This window comes from Notolepis coatsorum (assembly GCF_963971535.1).
Source record: "Notolepis coatsorum genome assembly, chromosome: 15".
Lineage (NCBI taxonomy): Eukaryota > Metazoa > Chordata > Actinopteri > Aulopiformes > Paralepididae > Notolepis > Notolepis coatsorum.
The window spans coordinates 94,933,296-94,957,387 of record NC_140179.1 but is presented as its reverse complement, the minus strand read 5'-3'; the positions used below and the strand labels follow the sequence as shown (position 1 = coordinate 94,957,387).

The 24,092-nt window shown below is 44.6% G+C and overlaps 1 protein-coding gene across 1 annotated transcript in view; it reads right to left on the bottom strand.

The window, feature by feature from the left end:
• Positions 1-24,092, bottom strand: part of cacna1c (calcium channel, voltage-dependent, L type, alpha 1C subunit) — a gene marked incomplete at both ends in the record, with an annotated part of 188,360 nt that overhangs the window by 13,133 nt on the left and 151,135 nt on the right. The window contains 8 exon segments of the mRNA XM_084331098.1: positions 487-592; positions 1,824-1,926; positions 2,358-2,454; positions 13,358-13,485; positions 14,082-14,244; positions 18,253-18,344; positions 19,545-19,592; positions 19,595-19,612. Of these exon segments, the coding sequence (XP_084187224.1) occupies positions 487-592; positions 1,824-1,926; positions 2,358-2,454; positions 13,358-13,485; positions 14,082-14,244; positions 18,253-18,344; positions 19,545-19,592; positions 19,595-19,612 (755 nt within the window).

Genomic DNA, 24,092 nt, shown 5'->3' with positions numbered 1-24,092 from the left:
TCCGGCTGCAAGCTCGCCTAGCGAGTGTTAAGCTAGGCTAGTGGTCTGTATCTGTTTTCAATCATTTGTGCTAAGCTTGCAGACAGATAGCTTTCTCCTGAACGCACAGAGAGGAAATTGGTATCTATCTTCTTGTCTGAATCTAGAGAAGACGGTAAGCGCATAATGTTTGGCATTTACCTTTAAGACCCTGCCCTCCTAACCCCCACCTTTGTGTATCAGGGTGACTGTAGTGGAGGGAGGGAGTGGTCAGACCTCTTGGCTTAGCTTCAAGGATCTCCCATTGTTTGTATTTCATTTCTACGTTTTATTAATACATTTATATTAGCCATGGATATCTGTCTATGTGCATAAGTAATTGATATCGGTTCCGAGACAGAATATTTATGTTGTCAAGTGGCGCCATGCTGGCGTGGCACAAGCCATTGGAAATAATGGCCGGTTGTCACGTCCTATGTGAAAGGCACATTGTGGTGTGGTACCCACATACCTCCAGCAGGGGGCACTACTTGGTCCAGGAGTTTCATGCTGGTTCTCTTCCAGATCTTCTTCACTATTGCCCTCAGTTCCTCGTTAGCCTGCTCTAGGTTACCTACTCACACACGCAAAACACATACACACACACACACGCACACGCACACGCACACACACACACACACACACACACACCACACACACACACACACACACACACACACGCACACACCACACACACACACATTATACCCAGTTTAATCATCTGTATTGTTACAACCACAGCCAGGGCCTCTCTCTCTCCTGTCTGGCAGCAGGCCTCCACGCCCTTATATGTGCTGCTTCCTGTCTCTTCATTCCCACGCATCCTACACACCTGAGACTCATCATGTCATCAACGAGCCTGGATATGAGGCCTGCGCTCCTGCCACTCCTCGTCCGAGTGTTGCTTCACCTACCGTGGTACTAGGACTCTAAACCTGTACGCTTCCTCTGTCATTGAACCTGCCCTGTTCTAACCTTGCTCTCTCTCTGTGTGTACTGTAGGATCACACACCCCCCCGGACAACTCCCCACCCACCCGTGGACGTCTCCAGCCTGGACACTGCACTGCCTGGGGTCATATGGAGTGACCTTCCTAAGGGCTTGTGTCCAAAGCGGACGTTTCTTTTCAAGGCGGACCGCTTTGAAAAAAAGAAGAAAAAAAAGCTCAGAGCGTTTTCCTGGATCTCGCGACTGCCACGGCTCCGCCCCTTCCTCGATGTTGATTACCTTGATGAGCGCGCGCTCCTTTCCAAAAGTTGAACTAGTTTCAACTTTATGCGCTGGGAGCGCTCCGCCCAAAAACGCTGCCGCCGAGAGCTCATAAACGCGAGGCGCGGCGCTGGGAAGAGGAGCGCGCCTGTCGCGTCTCCAGCATAGAAATTAATGACAGGAAGGAGCTGACAACTCATAAAACGTCCGCTATGGACACAAGCCCTAACCCCCTTGTTGTACATTCAGCATTTTCAACCTTGTCAAGCCCCGCATTTCATTGTATACTTGTATGCCGTGACAAATAAAACTCTTGACTTGACTGGCCTTGTACATATTAAATACCCTAAACCGCCTCATTCTCCTGCACCTTGTGTTCTGCTCTTGGGTTCAAACCTAGACGCCACCCTAACATGTATATTGTATATTACTACTATTTACTGTTACATTTGCACTCTGGTTGGATGCACTGTGCTTGTGTAATTTACTAATATAATATAATCTAATCACAGAGTAGACTCAAGGTTAGAGACCCTCAGTGTGACAAAGAGTGTCAATTTACTCAAAAGACACTAATGTGTGTGTGTTGGTGTTACCTTCAGTCTTGATCCTGAGGGCGGTGCGGACCAGAGCGAACAGTGTGGCATTGAACATCACTGTCCCGTCACTGTTCAAGGGCATGTTCATAGACACCAGACGCTGCAGGGAGAGAGCACACACACACACACACACACACACACACACACACACGCACACGCACGCACACACACACACACGCACACGCACACGCACACGCACACACACACACAGACGGACACATACACATGCACACCGACACACACATATACATACAGAGATGTACACACACACATACATACATAGTATGTCCTCAAAAGCATATCAAACCTGTCAATATCTTGTACATGCTACGTATGTGTGGTGGTATGTGTGATATGATCTGTGGATTCAAATAAAGTATTTAAAATGTGTGTGTGTGTGTGTGTGTGTGTGTGTGTGTGTGTGTGTGTGTGTGTGTGTGTGTGTGTGTGTGTGCGTGCGTGCGTGCGTGCATGCGTGCGTGCGTGCGTGCGTGTGTGTGTGTGCGTGTGCGTGTGTGTACAGTACCCTACCTTGCAGGCCACTCTGTGGGGACAGAGTTTTCCAAACCCGAGGGGAGGCTGTATCCTCCTCAACAGTGTCACCACATCCAGGTGCTTTATCCTGCCCCTAGAAAGACACATAGTTTAGTTTAGTTTATTTTAGTTTATTTATTTATCACATTATTAAAAAAAAGAAAACAGTGCTAGGAGGGAACGAAGCCCAAAGGGAGTGTTCAAAGTTCCACTCCCATCCCATTGTCCATAAACATATATGAACGAAATACATGAAAACATGGTCTAGAAAATAAACTCAAAACAAGATCAGAGACATCAGTCACTATAGCGAAAACATGGAAGATTGACACGAGTCAGTAACAAGAACAATTATTATTATTGTACAAGAAGGCAAATGAGAGGAGAATAACATATGATAATGAAGAAAAAGAACAAGCAGCCATACAGTAGATGTAACACTGATGCGATGATTTATGATTAAATTAAATTAGATTTGAATTGTTTTTTAAGTAAAGATAAGGAGGTTGTTGACCTCAATGATGAACTTAGAGTGTTCCAGAGTTTAGGACCTCTAAAGCTAATGTTGAATTGATGGCTAGATGTCCGACAGAAAGGTAAGTGGAGTTTATTTGAGTGAATTTCTGATGAAAAGATGAAGAAACTATGTAGGTATCAGGGAGACCTTGCCTATTGTTAATGAACTTTATATGAATGAGCATGTTTGAAAGGTATTTAGTTTGTCAATTGTTAGTAGGGAATATTTGCGGAACAGAGGTGCAGATGGTTCATATCTGGTCGAGTGAGAAATCATCCTGAGGAACCTCTTCTGGATTATGACTCATTTGTTAAGATATGATGGATATGTTGCAGCCCAGACTATATTGCAGTAGTTAAGATAAGGAAATAAAAAGCTATAATACAAGGTTAGATGGGCAGAGGGATGTATCATGGGGCAGACCTTTCTCAAAATTCCAAGCATCATCATTGACTTTTTGCAGACATTGTCAATGCCAATTCAACCCTTTCATCTATAGTAACTCCTAAACATTTTGTGAATGGCACTTTCATTTCCATTAATTAATATTTTAGATTCTTCTTTAGGGTAGTACTTATTTTTGAGACCATGAAGTTAAATGTTTTGACATTTAGAGTAGTTCAAGTTCAAGTTCTTTAATAGTTGTCATACAGAAGTACAGAATACTTTCATACAAAATGCTTCTTACTGTTACGCTCCAGAGACTGTGCTAGACAAGATAGTATCAAATAACATAATAACATAATATAGCATGAATTTAGAAGAAGAAAATGAGGTCACAGTGTTCGGTATAGACATATGTACAATGTTCTGAGTTACCATATAATATACAATACACAATACTATGCAGTGTACTAATGTACAGTACTATCTAGTGCAAAGCAGAAATGGGATGAGGTACAATTTTAGGTACAATTTACAGTAAGGTGTACGAGTTGTAGTGCAATCCTTCATCCATAAATATAAAGTGTGGGGAGTGGGTGCTACAGTGTGTTTGTTTAAAGTGGGTGTGTGCTATAAAGTGTGTGTAGTGGGTGCTACAGTGTGTTTGTTTAAAGTGAGTGTGTGCGTGTGGATGTGTGTGCTATGTGTGTTTGGTGGTTGTTGTTGTGTAGTGTTCATTCATTTAGCAGCCTGATGGCCTGGGGATAGAAGCTACTTCTGAGTCTTTCTGTGCTCGCCTTGAGACTCCTGTATCGCTTGCCTGACGGCAGCAGTTCAAAGAGGCAGTTGTTCGGGTGGCTCGAGTCCTTAATAATTCTCTTAGCCTTCCCCTTGCAACGCTTGTAGTAAATGTTCTGGAGGGTGGGGAGCCCCCCTCCAATTGTGCGTTCGGCTGAACGTGTCACTCTTTGTAGTCTGCTTTGGTCTTTTGCAGTGCTATTCCCAAACCAGGAGGTGATGTTGCCGGTCAAGATGCTCTCTATTGTACATGAGTAGAAGTTCTTAAGGATCTTCTGGCTGACTTGGAACTTCCTTAGGCGCCTGAGGAAGTAGAGGCGTTGTCGTGCCTTCTTCACCACACTGTTAATGTGTGTGGTCCATGTCAAGTCCTCGGATATGTAGGCTCCGAGGTACTTGAAGCTGTTGACTCTCTCAACCGGTGCCCCGTCGATGCTGAGGGGGCTGTAGTCCTTGACCCCCGACCTCCTGAAGTCCACAATCATCTCCTTTGTTTTGCTGACGTTCAGGGAGAGGCTGTTTTCCTGGCACCATCCCGCCAGGACCTTGACCTCTTCCAGGTAGGCCCTCTCGTCGTTGGCAGAGATCAGGCCCACCACCACTGTGTCGTCAGCAAATTTGACGATTGTATTGCTACTCCGCTGAGCCACACAGTCGTGTGTGTACAGGGAGTAGAGGAGGGGACTCAGAACACAGCCCTGGGGGGCCCCTATGTTGAGGGTGATGGATGAGGAGGTGCAGTTGCCTGCTCTCACCACCTGGGGTCTGCCAGTCAGGAAGTCCAAGACCCACTGGCAGAGGTCATAGCCCAAGCCCAGGTCCCTGAGCTTGGCTATGAGTATGGAGGGGACTATGGTATTGAATGCCGAGCTGTAGTCGATGAATAGCATTCTCACATAGTTCCCCTGCCTCTTGTCCAGGTGTGATGCTGCTGTGTGCAGCACATGGGATATGGCGTCCTCCGTGGACCTGTTGGGGCGGTATGCAAATTGCAGGGGGTCCATGTTGATGGGGAGGGAGGAGCAGATGTAGCCCTTTACTAGCTTCTCAAAGCACTTCATGGCTATGGAGGTGAGAGCTACAGGGCGGTAATCGTTGAGGCAAGCAGGCTTGGATTTTTTGGGTACAGGGATAATAGTGGACTTCTTCAGGCAGGTGGGGATGACAGCCTGTTCTAAGGACAGGTTAAATATGTCAGTGAATACTGGGGCCAGTTGGTCGGCACAGACTTTTAGGACGCGGCCGGGGATGCCGTCCGGACCTGCTGCCTTCCTGATATTCACTTTTTTAAAGGTCCGCCTCACCTCATGCTCTGTTACCCTGAACACTGCGCCTCCATCAGCAGCCGACCCCCCCCCCCCCCATTGCCGAGGCTTGTGAGCTGGTGTTGTTATTACCAGCATCAAACCTCGCATAGAAGGTATTGAGGTCGTTTGCTAAGGAGATGTCACTGTTCAGTTTGAGGGAGGCGCCTTTGTAGTCTGTCATCGTTTTGAGCCCCTGCCACATAGCTCTAGAGTCAGCTTGTTCAAACTGGAGTTCAATTTTATCCCTGTAGCGCCGTTTGGCCTCTGACACTGTCCTCCTTACGTTGTGTCGCGCCACCTTGTGGTCATTCATGTTGCCTGCCACTAGGCCGTCATTGTATGCTTTGGTGCGCTCTCTCAGAGCTTCACGGACGGATTTGTCTACCCAGGGTTTTTGATTTGGGTAAACTTTCATTTTGGTAGTGGGGATTGTTTCTTTCACCCTAGTACAGACATAGTCCAGCACTGTCTCCGTGTAGGCATTAATGTTATCTGTGTCGCGGAACACAATCCAGTCTGTGTTGTGAAACACTGACCGGATCGTATCCTCTGACGTCACATCCCATTTCTGCACCTCTCGCGAGACTACGGGAGTACTTTTAATTCTTTGTCTGTACTTTGGTGTAAGGAAAATGGATGCGTGATCTGACTTGCCAAAGCCACTATCAGAATGAGCCTTGTAGCCACCTTTAAATTGCGTGTAACAGTGATCTAGGATGTTACCGCCTCTGGTGTTGCAAGTCACATGCTGATAGAAATCAGGCAATACCTTTCTCAGATTGGCGCTATTGAAATCTCCCAGTACTAAAATGGCGGCGTTAACGTTCGTCGCTTGTATACTATTTACCTCGTCGTGGAGTCTGGAGAGCGCGGCGTTGTTGTTGGCTTGCGGTGGAATATACACTCCGACCAGGACGATCGCCGTTAACTCCCTCGGGAGGAAGAAAGGACGACACTTGATGGTTATATATTCCAGTTCTGGGGAGCAGTGGTTGGATAATTCCTTCACGTTCGTTGGATCACTCCAATTTTTATTAAACATGAAGGCAATACCTCCTCCACGTTGTTTACCGGACTCTGATTGTGTCCGATCCTTCCTATGGATAAAGAAGTGATCCGCTGGTTGAATCGCGTGATCTGGAACCTCCGGTGTTAGCCATGTTTCGGTGAAGCAAAGGACATTGCAGTCCCTAACGTCTCTTTGATATTGAATCCTTGCTCGGATGTCATCCAGTTTATTGTCTATTGATTGTACATTGGCTAGCAATATACTGGGTAGTGGTGTCCTGTGCCGCCTGGTTCTCAGCCTGTTACGGACTCCAGCTCTCTTTCCTCGCCGTCTGGGTCCTTTGTCCCTGGGGGCGAGATCTGGTCCTGATGTCCTCAAGATCTCAACGGGCCATTGTTGCGGTTCAGAGAGCTGATCCAGAGAGTAATCCAGTCGGTAAGTTTCCCGTAATCCAATGTCTATTAGTGACTGACGGTCATACACATTAATTGCACCTACTGTTGGTACAGACAAAACTCTTAAAACTATAAATATTAACAAAAGTATGCACAGTCTCGACGGAGCGCACAGACAGGCAGCCGGACGTAGCGGCGCCATCTTTACAAAAAAAAAAAAAAAAAAAAAAAAAAAAAAGCTTGTTACATTGAAACCAGTTAGAGACTATTTCAGTTCCTCATTCACGCATACAATCAGGGACTTGAAATCATGATGAGTAGCTATGAGATTGGTGTCATCCATGAATAATAATGGAACTGTATGGATAATAATAATAATAATGGAATTATACCGTATGCCCCTAGAAAGACACATGATGATGAATAGTTTTATTTTCGGTCTTTGTTTACAGATAAATCAAAAACACACATGTGTGGACTTTCAAAAGGAAAAGAAAAAAAAGAAAAAATCACAAATGTACATATTCAAAGTAAGCTCACACACAAAATCCAAACTCAATGACCGAAAAAAGGAATAGGCTGAAGCACATGCTTATTTTTGCCTATCCTTTACAATTTCTAAAAACTAAATATACATTAATATAAGAAAGAAAAACTTAAAATATGCTGCAAGATATACTTTTTTTCTTTTTCTTTAAGAGAAAAAAGAAAAGAGAAAAATAAATGTTTGATGTTTTACTCAAAACTGTACTCCTGAATTATTTTATCCTTCAGGGCCTTTTTAAATCTCCCCTGAGAGGTACACAACTTCAACCCGTCACTAAGACTATTCCACAATTTAACTCCCAAAATTGAAACACATCTAGCTTTTACATTAGTTCTTACCTTTTTATATGTTTTAAGAATACACAACCCTCTTAAATTATACTTTCCTTCTCTTGGTTGAAAGAGACATTGAATACAAGCTGGTAGGTTCTTACTCTTAGCACGAAAAATGATCTCCAAGGTTTTTATGTAAACCATATCTACACATTTTAATGTGCAGGACTTTATGAATAATGGATTTGTCGATTCAAGGTAACTAGCTTTATTTATTATTCCAATAGCTCTTTTCTGTAGTTTAATAATAGGATCTATATTTGTTTTATAAACATTCCCCCAGACCTCAACACAATATGACATGTATGGCACCACAAGTGAAAAATACAATATATGCAAACATTTCTGGTTTAACAGCTCCCTTGTTTTGTACAGAATGCTAACAGATTTGGCTAATTTACCTTTGATATATTGTGGCTTCCAACAGAGTTTGTGATCTATAATCACACCTAATAAATTTTGTTTCATATACTCTTTCAATTTCGGTTTCATTTAAATTCAGTTTAATTTCACAGTCGGTAGGAACACCACCAAATACCATAATTTTTTTTTGTTTTCATTAAGAGACATAGACATATTATACTGTATCCTGCCCCTAGAAAGACACATAGACACATTATACTGTATCCTGCCCCTAGAAAGACAGACAGAAAGACACATAGACACATTCTACTGTATCCTGCCCCTAGAAAGACAGACAGAAAGACACATAGACACATTCTACTGTATCCTGCCCCTAGAAAGACAGACAGAAAGACACATAGACACATTCTACTGTATCCTGCCCCTAGAAAGACAGACAGAAAGACACATAGACACATTCTACTGTATCCTGCCCCTAGAAAGACAGACAGAAAGACACATAGACACATTCTACTGTATCCTGCCCCTAGAAAGACAGACAGAAAGACACATAGACACATTCTACTGTATCCTGCCCCTAGAAAGACAGACAGAAAGACACATAGACACATTATACTTTATCCTGCCCCTAGAAAGACACATAGATGCATTTTATATTGTTCCTTCGGCCCATCGTTTCTATGTTTCCAACGCGGTAGAAGATAAGCAATGAGTCCACTGACGTGTGAAAAAGGTCTCTAGGCATTCCAGCATGTCACTAGAATATGGAAGGACAATTTCCTCTGATCACATCTTCGTGATCGTGGTTAAATGAACACACCAATGTTCCCAGTGCATACTCTAGTAGTGCTTGGACCTCGCATTGAACAGGAACGCGTAACAGACCGTGTAATACACACTGGCAACTCACAGGCGTCCAGATGACTCGTATTTTCCAAACATGGCTCAGTAGATTGTTTGGAGTACAACCTTCTCTGAGCCTGAGTTTCCTAGTAATAGACAATAGTGATCTTTAAATACTTAACCTGCAATCCCCTTCACCTGCTTTGCTTACACAATGTTGTCGTATAACTAAGATATTTGCTGGAAACAATAATCACTGTTGTGCATAGATCACATAGATCACTAGATTTATCAGCTTATAATATGCATTTCACATTTGCATTTCCTGGTGGTGACATTGGCAAAATGGACGTTAAATGTCTTGTTAAATACTTAACCTACAAACTTAGTCCTGTTCTGACAGCACACTATTGATGTGGCTAAAAGATTTGCTGGGGGTGATTTTGTTTGAAATGGTTTGTGCTGCAGATCTTGGAAAATACTGGTTGAAATTAAACGCTGCGAGTACTCAACCATTCAGAATGTTCAGTGCTGCGAGCACCAGCCCCAAAGTTCCTGCACTTCGTAAAAGTCCTACCCCCAGAGCAGGGTCTTTTGGGGGGGGGGGGGGGGTTCCAGATCTTCTGCTTAAACCCTGGTCCCCGTGGTGCAAACACACTTTGAGTCCCTCAAAATGTGTTGGCTATACGTAGATGCATTAAGCTTTATCCTTCCCCCCTAGAAAGACACATAGATGCATCATCCGGCCCGCAGGGGTGGCATTCCCGTCGCCGTACATGGCGATGTGAGTGGCGCGGCGGGTGCGAACCAGGGGGGAGCTAGGGGAGCCATGGCTCCCCTAGATGAGACATCAGCTCCCTTGAAAACACGATTTGTGAATTATTGGGGGGGTCTCTAAAATAGTGACAATAAATGCTATTTTTGCCATGCATTTCAAATTTTTCTGTAATTTTCTGTATCGGCATCATCGTGTATAATGCGTAAAATTTGGCTATTTTGATGTACGATTCAGGATTTGTGCACTAATTCACCGTTGGTTCAATAGATGGTGACATGGATGCTATTCTTGAAATTACCATTTGGAGCGTGGCGGCGCTGCAGCCTGCAGGCACAAATCAAACTTCACCCGCCGTTTTAAAAGAAAGAAAATACAGGTATTCAGGATAATGTCGAAAGTTAAACGAAAAATCAAAGAAGTAAGCCTTCTAACCAATTTTGGTTTTACAAAGAAGGCGAAGCAGCCAGTCGACTCGGCCGAGCAGGAGGGTCCGTGTTCGTTTTGATAGTTCGTTTTTCGTTTCAAACGGACCCAGGAGCCGGTAGGAGCATAGATCTACGTCTTCAATCGCAGACCATTTTAAATTGACTGCTGGCGACGCTAACAACGTTACACCTGCTGCCTGCGGGGACTACTACTTCTGTGACATGCAGATTTTGAGAATTGGGCAGATCTTCACCATCAGGTGGGTGGCGAGTAATTTTAATACTGTAAAAGTCTGGAATAACTACCCTGCTTTAGCGCGCCTCTTTAAAACAGCAAGTGAGGAGGCATCTCGCAGGCAGCTGATCCCAGGCCTTCGTGGTCGCTTCTGTGTTAAGGTAAGACCTGCTTTTCCTAATTACAGTAGCTGTATTATTATCATTATTGCTCATTTATAAAATGTCTATGGTATGATTATTTGTGCGTTGGTTACATGCGCAGTTGCGCTTGTCTCGCGTGTGGGTGCGTCACTCTTTTAGTACTGACCAGGGTGCTGACTGGTGTGTGATAATGTTGCATTTGCCTATAATAATGTTAGACTCGATGTGTTTGGTCGTGGACTTGTTGTTCGGTATTGGTTCATCCGTGTGTTTATGTGTTAATAGGACTGTTGTGTGTGAATTTTAGTGTTGGATCAGATGGGTTAATCTGAGCATGTGTATTTCAATATGTGCGTCTTCATCATGCATGCAGGCCACCTGTGTGGTATGGACTATGTGTGGTTCTGTAACGTTACTCATACCTATAGCCTATGTCTACAGCAAGCGTCACAGTAAAGTCCTCCCTGTGAGGCACGTGCGTCTTGGATGGGGATGTGGTAGGGATTGTGTGGGATGTTTTGGGGGGAACTGACTGTTCCGGGGGGGGGGGGGGGGGGGTTCACATGCCTTCGAGCGACATTGTACTTTTGTACTTATTTGAATTTTTTGTATTATATTTTTCACCCTCCATTTTTTATTTATTTTCTTTTACATTTTTATACCAATGTTAGTCGTTATGGCAATTCCCAATCCCCTTCCTGGTCGTTGCGCACTCTACCCCCTACCGCCGGTCTGGGAGGGCGGAGACTATCACAATCACATGCTTCTTCTGACACATGTGTAGCCAGCCCACCGCTTCTTTTCACCTGGCAGCGCGGACTGGGAGAGTGTAACGTGTGGAAGGTCACACTACCTCTCCCAGATCCTTCCCTCGCTGTGCAGGCGCCCCGACCGAACTGTAGGAGTCGCTGTTTACAAAGACCAGGACCCACCCACTAACACTGCCAATTGTGTCAGTATGGACGGCCGACCAAGCCGGAGGTACCGCAGCTGGATTCGATCCCACTGTCTCTGCGGTGGTAGACATACGCTTAGTCCGCTGCGCTACCCGGCCGCACCTTTTGTACTTATTTTATGCCATTATTAAGTCTGCACGTTTACATTGTTGCATTGTTTTTATTCTGTCAATCAGTGTGCTGATTTTATGCCTATGTTCATTTTATACTATATAGATAGTTATTAATATGTATTATTGTTATATTGTAGAAATGTGTGCATTAAAATGTCTGTAAAGTCTCGACAACATAAAAAATTAGGGTGACCTCAATTGTCTTTTCGAGAATAAATAAAGGTTGATGAGATGCATTAAGCTTTATCCTTCCCCTATACTAGAAAGACCCATAGATGCATCATCCTACTGTGGAAGAATCCAAAATCCCATTGTCTGATCGAGATAATAGCCTATAGACAATAGACAATAGCCAACGGCCCCACAGCCCCCACGCCTCCTCAAGAGCCACATGAGGCTCAGGTGACCTCCTCGTCCTCCTCAGTGTATCCCAGGTGGCCACAATGGGAGCACATTTCTCTCATTGACCTCTTTATTTGTACTTGATTCATGTGTCCTACATAATACATATTGATCATGAAGATCTGTCCACGTGCATCATTGATTGATTCCAGGTTCCACCACACTAAAGGCCCTCACATAGTGGGGCGGAACGTACGTGGACCGGACTCCGCGGAAGTCCGCGCGGACTCAAAGCGGACTCAAAGCAGACTCAAAGCGGACTCAAAGCGGACTCAAAGCGGACTCAAAGCAGACTCAAAGCGGACTCAAAGCGGACTCAAAGCGGACTCAAAGCGGACTCAAAGAGGACTCAAAGTGGACTCAAAGTGGACTCAAAGTGGACTCAAAGCGGACTCAAAGAGGACTCAAAGCGGACTCAAAGCAGACTCAAAGAGGACTCAAAGGGGACTCAAAGCAGACTCAAAGAGGACTCAAAGGGGACTCAAAGCGGACTCAAAGTGGCAGTGGACTCAAAGCGGACTCAAAGCAGACTCAAAGCGGACTCAAAGTGGACTCAAAGTGGACTCAAAGCGGACTCAAAGCGGACTCAAAGCGGACTCAAAGCGGACTCAAAGCGGACTCAAAGCAGACTCAAAGCGGACTCAAAGCGGACTCAAAACGGACTCAAAGCTTACTCAAAGCGGACTCAAAGCGGACTCAAAGCGGACTCAAAGCGGACTCAAAGCGGACTCAAAGCGGACTCAAAGCAGACTCAAAGCGGACTCAAAGCGGACTCAAAGCGGACTCAAAGCGGACTCAAAGCGGACTCAAAGCAGACTCAAAGCGGACTCAAAGCAGACTCAAAGCGGACTCAAAGCGGACTCAAAGCGGACTCAAAGCGGACTCAAAGCAGACTCAAAGCGGACTCAAAGCGGACTCAAAGCGGACTCAGGGCGGATGTCCGCGCTGCTCACTTGGTGTCACACAAAAGGCTGCTCTGCGTTTTGGTCGACACCGATCAGCATTTTACTCAGAACACTCACTCCGTGCCAAGAGAGAGTAGGGCAGGATCATGGTTAAATGGGTAGGATTGATCCGGTAAAACGTTGGCAGGTAAATGACGCAATTTATTTTTTTTACTATCGCTAATCGTCATCCATTCCAATTCATATACATTTGGACCATGTCTTTTTTCATCATCTGAAGAAACTTGAGAAGTTTGAATGGCTTTTCTAAATGAAGTGTGTAAAACTGCCAGTTTTATTTCGAGATCTTGGAAACGGAGATAACCTAGATTCTTTATTTTGACATCGGATGACAGACAGACAGACAGACAGACAGACAGACAGACAGACAGACAGACAGACAGACAGACAGACAGACAGACAGACAGACAGACAGACAGACAGACAGACAGACAGACAGACAGACAGACAGACAGACAGACAGACAGACAGACAGACAGACTTACTTGGCCTCTGGATCATATTCAGCCCAGATCCTTTTGAACTCGTCCAGGTGATGTGGCCCCAGGATCGACCAATCACGCGTAAGGTAGTCAAAGTTGTCCATGATAACAGCCACAAACAGGTTGATGATCTGAGGATGATACAATTCATGATCAAAATCTATTCTAAATAATTAACTCATATACAGTGAGTTCTAAAAAAAAAAATGGATAGCAGCTCACATTTTCTATGTTGTAATGTGGTTTTGTACTCTCAACGTTGGGCGTAATCATAATATATATATATATATATAATATATATATATATATATATATATATATATATATATATATATATATATATATATATATATATATATATATATATATATATATAAAATCAAGGTGCAGACTGTCAGCTATAATTTGACGGTCCATATCGATACAATTATTTACTGTTGTTTTTGCATTATGTCCCTTTATTTTAGTCATTTGAATATTGAAATTCATTCTGACAGCCGTGGTTTTGACAGTAAAGATTATATTAAATTAAGTACTTTTTATCATCCATCCATCCATCCATCCATCCATCCATCCATCCATCCATCCATCCATCCATCCATCCATCCATGCATCCATCCATCCATCCATCCATCTACTCATCCATCTAGCTGCTCATCCATCCTCCCATCCATCCCTCTACTCATCCATCTAGCTACTCATCCATCCTCCCATCCACCCCTCTTACCAGGAAGGCACAGAGCATGTAGAAACTGACAAAGTAGATGATGGCGAACTGGCTCCCACAGTCCTCGGGGGCCAAGCTGGTTTCATTGGTCGATCCCTTCTCACACGGCCGAGGGGGCGCGCATGCCAGCATGATCTCCTGCCAGGCTTCACCTGTTGCACACCTGATGTGCACAGACACACACACACACGCACGCACGCATGCACGCACGCACGCACGCACGCACACACACACACACACACACGCACACATGCACAATGTATGTATAGACACATGCAGACGCACATATGTATCCATACACAAACACACACACACACACACACACACACACACACACACACACACACACACACACACACACACGCACACACACACACACACACACACACACACACACACACACACACACACACACACACACACCACCCACACACACCACACACGGTTGTTTACACGTCAAAGCTTGAACAATTTTAAAAAGTGGGAATAGAAACAGGAATGTTGAAGCATCATAACTGTTCTATTCTTCTTTACATCATCCTGTATCTGTTCTATCCTTCTTTACATCATCCTATACCTGTTCTATCCTTCTTTACATCATCCTATATCTTTGGCTAGATAGAAGTAGACTATATTATTATTATTACTAGTACAAGTGCCAAGAGATGGTTTAGTGGTTAAGACACCTGCCTCTGGAACTACATGTACCCCTTATTGAAGCCCATGGGAACAAATCCAGCCAGAACCTTGTCTCCTACTCTGTCTCCCTCTCAGCCTTCCTACTGTCTCAATAAAGAACCTTCTCTGTGTCTCCTACTCTGTCTCCCTCTCAGCCTTCCTACTGTCTCAATAAAGAACCTTCTCTGTGTCTCCTACTCTGTCTCCCTCTCAGCCTTCCTACTGTCTCAATAAAGAACCTTCTCTCGTGTGTCTCCCCTACTCTGTCTCCCTCTCAGCCTTCCTGCTGTCTCAATAAAGAACCTTCTCTCCTGTGTCTCCCCTACTCTGTCTCCCTCTCAGCCTTCCTACTGTCTCAATAAAGAACCTTCTCTCCTGTGTCTCCCCCTACTCTGTCTCCCTCTCAGCCTTCCTACTGTCTCAATAAAGAACCTTCTCTCCTGTGTCTCCCCTACTCTGTCTCCCTCTCAGCCTTCCTGCTGTCTCAATAAAGAACCTTCTCTCCTGTGTCTCCCCTACTCTGTCTCTGTCTCAGCCTTCCTACTGTCTCAATAAAGAACCTTCTCTCCTGTGTCTCCCCTACTCTGTCTCCCTCTCAGTCTTCCTACTGTCTCAACAAAGAACCTTCTCTCCTGTGTCTCCTACTCTGTCTCCCTCTCAGTCTTCCTACTGTCTCAATAAAGAACATTCTCTCCTGTGTCTCCTACTCTGTCTCCCTCTCAGTCTTCCTACTGTCTCAACAAAGAACCTTCTCTCCTGTGTCTCCCCTACTCTGTCTCCCTCTCAGCCTTCCTACTGTCTCAATAAAGAACCTTCTCTCCTGTGTCTCCCCTACTCTTTCTCCCTCTCAGCCTTCCTACTGTCTCAATAAAGAACCTTCTCTCCTGTGTCTCCCCTACTCTGTATCCATCTCAGCCTTCCTACAGTACTGTCTAGTAAAGAAAAATATTAAGGGGAGTAGACTGCTCACTCTTCTTAAAACAACAACAACAGAAAACATATTGCTAGTACAATATGCTGTAGTTCTCTGACAGGAAGAAAGGTGTTTTGTGTGTTCCATGAAGGGGGTCAAGCCTGTGTCCCCCGCATGGAGTGTCTTACCATGATCACGAACAACACAGGGCATAGCCTCTGCGAAGGGAACTGGAACAACTGCCGGTATGTATAGTAGGAGAGTATAATAGTCGAAGGCCTAATGGTATGTACTGTATAGTAGAAGGCACACCGGTTTGTATATTAGGAGGTATGTACCAGACTCAAAAAGAGAGGCGATCGCTCCTTCAAGGCCATGGCCCCCAAACTGTGGAACCAGCTACCCCTGGAGATTCGATCTGCCCCCTCGCTGGAGACATGTAAGGCCTGTCTACAAAACCCACTTTTATTCCCTAGCCTTCAATTAACCCTGTTTCTCCCACACCCTAACTCACACACTCCCATGCAATTGTATCCTGCCCCCCCTCTTGTATCTCTTCTTGTGCTCCTCTGTCCCCTGTGTGCTATACTGTACCTTGTGCTTCCCTATCCGCTTGTTGGCCTATTGTTGTCCTATATTCTGAATGTACCGTCTTGTCCTGTTGTGCCTTTTTGTATTTGTGTATTTTATATTAGGACATTGATCTTATGCTTTGATTGTACAGCACTTTGGTTGGCTCTTGAGTTTTTTTTTATTTTTATTTTTTATAATTTTTTAGCATTTTTACAGCTTTATTGGTCACGCAGGACCGACAGAGGAGAGGGCGAACGGGAGGAGAGGTGGGGAAGACATGCGACAAATAACGACGGGAGCTGGGATCGAACCCGGGTCGGCCGCGTAGGTGCGCAAGGCACTATGGTATGCGCCACGAGGGCGCCCCCGGCTCTTGAGTTTTTAAACGTGCTTTATAAATAAATGACTTCACTTGACTTGTATAGTAGAACCTCATCAAAATGGGGACTTCAACCACTTCAACCGTGTTAAATTCAACAAGACCCCGACTAACTTCACCCAGTATGTGACCTACAAGACACTGGACCTGCTGTATGCTAATGTCAAGAAGGCATACAGGTCCACCGCTCCAACACCTCTTCGACCTCTCCCTGAGGCTGCAGAGGGTGCCCCAGCTCTGGAAGACCTCCTGCATTGTCCCGGTGCCCAAGAAGGGACGCCCTATCACCCCCTATGATTCCAGGCCCGTCGCTCTGATGTCACATGTCATTAAAGACCTGCTTTGAGAAGCTGGTCCTGCAACACCTCAAGCCCCTGGTGCGTGACCCCCTTGACCCCCTGCAGTTTGCACACCAGGCAAACATTGGAGTGGAGGACCCCATAGCAGAGACGCTCACGGTGATGCAGCTGGAGCCTGGCCTGGTGGCCTGGATAAAGGACTACCTCACCAACAGACTGCAGTACGTCAGACTAAAGGACAGTCCTTCTGATGTGCTGGTGAGCGACACCGGCGCCCCCAAGGAACTGTGCTGTCACCCTTCCTGTTCACCTTCTACACCTCCGACTTCTCGCATACCTCGAGTGGGTGCCACGCTACAGAAGTTCTCAGATGACCTCTCCATTATAAGTAACTTATCTATATATCACAGACGATAATGCGGGTTGAGTACAGAGCCCTGGTAGAGAGCTTTGTAGGGTGGAGCGACAACAACCACCTCCAACTCAAAATGAGCTAGATCAAGGAGCTGGTGGTTGACTACCAGTGAGGCAAGACGAGCCCCCTTGGTGGAGACCATACAAGTTCCTTGGAGTACAAATGAACAACAAATTAGACAACTGGTCAGACAACACAGAGGAAGGGCTGTTATTCCTGAGGAGACTCAGGTCCTTCAATGTGTGCAATAAACTGCTGGCAGTCGTTTTACCAGTCTGTAGTGGCCAGCATCCTCTCCTCTTCGTTGCCGTGTTATGCTGGGGGGGGGGGGGGGGCTACATCAACTCAAGGGATACCAACAAACTGAACAAGCTGTTTGGAGTCGAGCTGGTCAGACTAGAGGTGGTGGCATTGGGGAAGGATGAGAACCCCTCCTCCACCCTCCCCTCTATGAGGATGCTAGCCAAGATGAGGGAGCACGTTCAGCCGACAGACTCATACCCCCTCCCCCCCCGCCACCCCCCACCCGACACACCTACTAACCGCCTCGGGCCAGTCCTTATAGTGGACAGCGGCCATCAGGCTCGACAACCGTGGGCAGAGACTGCTGCCAGCAGCCGGAGAACTAATGGTGGCAGAACTCGAGAACTACTAGGTGTGTCTGACCACTAACTGTGTCTGACTACCAAAACCGGAACACAGACTACAACATATGATATCATGCCAATTAGGGTACCGTGTGTATACTGCACCTGTGTATACTGTTTACTTTACTTTACTCATGGTATATATTCGGAATTCGAATGATCGTACTAATAACGACGATGATGATGATGATGATGATGATGATGATGATGATGATGATGATGTATGATGAATGATGATGATGATGGTCATGAAGAGTGTTTGCTCACCTGAAGAGCAGCAGCACGGCCTGAGGAAACGTCTGGAAGTTGTTGTTCCTGTTGACCTGTGTGTTGTCCCGCAGCGCTATCTTACCAAACATCTGGGGGGGGGGTCACAGCCACACAGGAAATGAGGGGTTAGCACACCGGATAAGACCCAACTAACTAGGGATGCTCGATATTGGCTTTTTTACCGATACCAATATTCCGATATTGTCCAACTCTTAATTTCCGATACCGATATCAACCGATACCGATATATGCAGGGGTTCCCCCCAAAAAAAAACGGAATAATTTCAGGTAACTAATAATTTCACTGGATGCATTCAAAAGGCTTTCTAAACGTAAGCATTATCTGTGCAAAATATGATCATCAAAAAAGTTAAAATTAACATTACATATCTCTTGTTGTTGAATTAAACCAACATGCATACTTTTGACAATAAATAAAATAAGAATTGGTTCTTACTTGCTTGCCTGGGTAAATAAAGGTTAAATACATGTAAAAAATATATATATATATATATATATATATATTTTATAAATATATATTTTCCGATATCACATTTTACTGCCGATATCGGTCGATAATATCGGACATCCTACAACTAACCAAAACAAAGTGCCTCCACTCACTGATACAGAGAACAGAGACAGAGGAATAAGATCAGCACCACAAAGGGAGAGGAGGGAAAACAAGGAAGTGGGGAGAAAACAAGAAGAAGAAAACGGACGGACGGACAGAACCTCTGGACGACAAGACGTCAGGACACAGACGGGACGGGGCTGGCTGGAGAACGGAGAGAGAGAGAGAGAGGAGAGAGAGAGAGAGAGAGAGAGAGAGAGAGAGAGAGAGAGAGAGAGAGAGGGGGAGAGAGGGGGAGAGAGAGAAGAGCGGGGGGGGAGAGAGAGAGAGAGAGAGAGAGAGAGAGAGAGAGAGAGGGAGAGAGAGAGAGAGAGAGAGAGAGAGAGAGAGGGGGAGAGAGGGGGAGAGGAGAGAGAGCGGGGGGGAGAGAGAGAGAGAGAGAGAGAGAGAGAGAGAGATGTGAGAGAGAGAGAGAGAGAGAGGGGGAGAGAGAGAGAGAGAGAGAGAGAGAGAGAGAGAGAGAGAGCGTGGGGGGGAGAGAGAGAGAGAGAGAGAGAGGGGGGGGAGAGGGGGAGAGAGAGAGAGAGAGAGGGGGAGAGAGAGAGAGAGAGAGAGCGGGGGGGAGAGGGGGAGAGAGAGAGAGAGAAAAGGAGAGGGGGAGGACATGGAGGGGGGAGGGGGGGGGGGGCAGAGAGATGGGAGAGGAGCGTCTTACCTGCATGCCGATGACGGCGTATATGAAGAATAACATCACTATAAGCAGAGGCCACGTAGGGGCAGAGCCTGAGGGGAGAGACAGAGGTCAGCGACACGCCGCCAACTGTTACCAGAGAGAAGAGAGAGAGAGCCGGGCTCGATTCACTCTCCTTTCAAAACCCCAATACATCCACTTGCCACAGAGCCGAGGTTAATGGACAAAAGAGATTCTGCGTTTCCAATTTTTGTTTTTAAAACATCTTGAATCTCACGTCACTCAATTGTGAACTTTTTTTTATAAAACCTTTTTTTTTTTTTTTTTTTTTTTTTTTACTTTTGAAGACCTTTTTTTACGTTTTGGAATGGAGTGAGTTGAGCCATAACTCCCTATAAGCGGCACAGCACCAAAAACACACACAACACCAACATCAATCATCTGACTTCACTCTGTTGAAAAGCTCAATAAAATAGAACCTGTTCTCTAAACTCAGCCAGTAGACCAGATCTGCTCCCAACACAGCATAGCAGAGCTAATAATACAGTACAGGCTTCTGAATGAGTACTTGGAGCTGGGCTGCTGGCAGGCTTGCCCCTGTGCTATAGAGAGCCAAGGCCACGTCACAAGAAGCACCAGGTGGAGTTTAGAGACCTTTAATGAAGGCCCATTCCAGAAATGGAGAATAGTGCCGTTTCCCCTTTGAGGGCTGTGATACACTGAAAGCAATGAAGGCGGGTCATTTGATTTTTTAGTATGAGATGAATAGAACATTAAAGGTGCAGTCAGTGATTCTAACACGAATATCTCCTCACGGTCCGCTAGCTGTCACGTTGTTGTTGTTGTGTGTGCACTGGACACAGCCAGCTGGCTCTGTAAATTACTTGGACCGAGCCACACGACACAAGGTCAATCAGCAAGAGAGAGTTTGAGCGTAATGTAAACAAAATATCAACAATCTTTCTCCAGAATCATTGACTCCATCTTTTAGAAAGTAAAAAAACAACTGAAAAATAACAACAGCAGCAACAACAACCACCACCATCACAATAACCACAGCCACGACTACAACCACAACAACTACAATAATAAAAATGTTCTACCAAAGTACACCCATCATAATAACGAATGGGGGTGTCGTTTGGTAGAAAATAGTCCCTGCATGCTCACAACAAGGTCTGTGAATTGTCTTGAGTAACCGGGTCATGATTTCTGGACATTGCTTTTTGAGTTTTTCACATTTATTTTTTGTTTTGTGCTTTGTGTGCAGCTCCATTGTATTGGAGTGATTTCAGACCTCTCTAAGATCTCCAAAACTAGGCAAATCACACGGAAACTCTTTATTTTTATTTTGTGTGAACTGCCCTTTAAGTGTGTCAAGACCATTCTGTGTGTGAGATAGAACTTGGTAACTGGAGAAAGATCTATTTGGACAACACAGTGGGATCTAGGGTACCACGTCATGAAAATATTCTCTTGGTCATACTTACAAAATTACCCATCTTACTTTACTTCATTTTATGTTTCTACTTTTGGGATACGTTCATAGTTAAAGACAGTAGAGGTTAAATACTTTCAAGCCATGTACCATATTGACACAAGTGATTTGGATTGGCTTTACAACAGCGAATACATGGGCTGTCAAGAAAAGAAAAAGTCAAAATAGAATATGGTTCTTTGTTTCGAGTTAAATTGTGAACATAATGCCATCTCCTTCCTGGTTGTTGCCCATGGTTACTACTGTATGTAAGGAATCCTGCATTTATTTATTTTCTATTAATGGATTCTAGGGCTGACCTCGACTAGTCGAATAGTCGACTAATCAATCGAAAAGAGCCGTAGTCGATTGCCAACCTCTTAGTCGAATGCAAAAAAAAAAGGAAAAAAAAGTATAATATTTAAAAGAAAATTGGGATCAACCTTTCCGAAAGCAAAGAGGCCTAGAAGTGTGGCTAACACTAATGGCGTGCATACCAGCGAGGCTAACTGCCTAAGAAAATGGGCACAGAGGCACTGAAAGAGGATTTCACCCGTCTAATGAACACACTAGAGTAGACAAATATCAAGATGTAAGCCTTCAGTTGACTCCTTCAGACAGCACCCCCACAGCCCAAATAGAATGAAAAAAAAATTATAATAATATTTATAATTATTATAAAAATAAATTGCATTCGGGGGGTAGTCGACTGCCAGTCGACTATCGGCACATTTTGGCCTATACAAATCCTTAGTCTGGGACAGGCCTAATGGATTCATATACACATGGATCACTTTAGACAGCATGGAGAGGTTGGACGAGTCGCTTTGGGATCATTTGAAACATGGATTATTGCATTTTGGTGTTGTTTTTCTCCAGCTTTAAATGATCAACCGTCAGAAATCACACATTTCGTGACGTGGCCTGTCTCCCCTAACGCAAGAGAGAGAGAACAGATTATTTTATTCTTGGTTTCACATCAAATGATTAACTTTTTTGGTGGAGTGCTCTGTCAAAACGTATCTATCATCTTGTCTGTCTCTAGGGGGGAACAACAAGCTCTTATGGTTAGTGGGAGGGCCTTGTAGAGACAGACAAAGAGAAAGAGAGAGAAGCATGGATGTGATAATATATAGAATAAAGGAGAGGACATGAGGAGAGGAGAAGAGAGGAGTGGCTGCTTTCTAGAGTCCCTTGCATGTGTCCCCGTGATTCCATCACCTCAAAAGCCCCGTTTTTCAAAAAACAACAGGGCTTTTGAGGTGATGAAATCACTGCGCCCAGGCAGCAGTGGTTCGGCAAAATGTTGTTCAGAGTATATATCTGCTTAGAAAACTAAAATGTCTAATTTATTTATTTATATATTTTTTTACACAGTAAATACACAGGTCAGAACATGTTTACAGGAACGTTTTGGATTTGTATTTGGGAGTGTATTTCGTGACTGTTGGGAACTAGGCTACACTGGCACACTTACTCCCAGTGAATGACGCTAAGCTAGGCTAACGGTGCGGCTGTTCCCTAAGCCTAATGCATGCACAGAGAAGAAAAGGGTATAGCATCTGCTTGTCTAACTCCAGGGTAGATGGCAAATAAGCAAATTTCCCCAAAAAGTTGGCGGGTTCCTTTAAGCTCCTCCTCCATTCCCCAAAGCTTCTCTCCTCGTGCCCTACTTCTAATCCTGATTGGACGAGACGGCCATAGGCACCGCCCCTCTAGCCAGGCAAGGTGGGATGAAAGGGGCTTGTGAGACTCCACCCGGGCTGGGTTGACACGAGAACAAAGAAATTAGATTTTTAACTCTATGCAACCCAGATTTTATATATATATATAAATATTTTTTTTTATATATAAAAATGTAATAAAACGATCTTGATTTTGCAAGCTACATTACTGTTAGCTAGTTTGGCACACATTAGGATGACTATGGTTAGAAATCAGATATTTTCCGATTCCTGTGCAGTGTATACATGTAACGGAGGCCGACTCGAGCAGCCAGAAAAATGTGTCATGTGACGATGTGAGTGTGTGTCCCATCATGTGATTGTGTGTTACATGTGTGAGTGTGTGTTACATGTGATTGTGTGTTCCATGTGATTGTGTGTTCCATGTGCGAGTGTGTTACATGTGATTATGTGTTCCATGTGATTGTGTGTCACATGTGAGAGTGTGTTACATGTGAGAGTGTGTGTTACATGTGATTGTGTGTCACATGTGATTGTGTGCCACATGTGAGTGTGTATTACATGTGATTATATGTTCCATGTGATTGTGCGTCACATCATGTGATTCTTCCCCCGAGGCTTAAAGACCCTTCACTCACTGTGCTGACTTTGACTTTACAGATTGAGATTTGTGCAGAATGTGTCACCAGAGTGTCTTTTTCACATTCTTCTCCAGGAGAGGGAGAGGTTCTCTGTACTTCCCTGAAATCTGACTTGCATGTGTGATGTCACAAATAGGTTGAACCTATCACGGTCCAATATGTGGTGACTTGACACATTTAGCTTCAGCATACACAGGAAGCTGAGCAGGTGTTTACGTGTCTTTAAATAATATAATCCGCCCGACTCAAAATTCCTGGTAAATATCAATGGCTGCTTGTTGCCAATTTGCACATTCATAGATGTTTCTTCAATGAGGGTAAAGGTAGGGAGGTCAAATGTTTTTCTCCCATCACAGAAAATCTATATTTTTTTTAACCGGTGGTAGAGCCAATATATATTTAAATTGCATATTCCACCTCTGTGAGATGGTCTACATTACAACATCCAAAAAAATCTAAACATACATTCTTTGTGGCGAAATAAAGAACGAATAATAATCATGACCTGGCTATAATCCATTATTTTATTTTTATTTTTTTTTATCTTTTCCCCCCTCTATTTTCCTCCGATTTTCTCCCATCCCAATGTTAGTCGTATGTCAATTCTCAATCCCCTTCCTGGTCGCTGCGCACTTACCCCCCACAGTCAGATCATCTGGGAGAGTGGAGGCTATCACGTGCTTCCTCCGACACACGTCCAGCCAATCAACCGCTTCTTTTCACCTGGCAGCGCGGATCCTCCCTGAGAGGGAGTGTGGAAGGATCACAC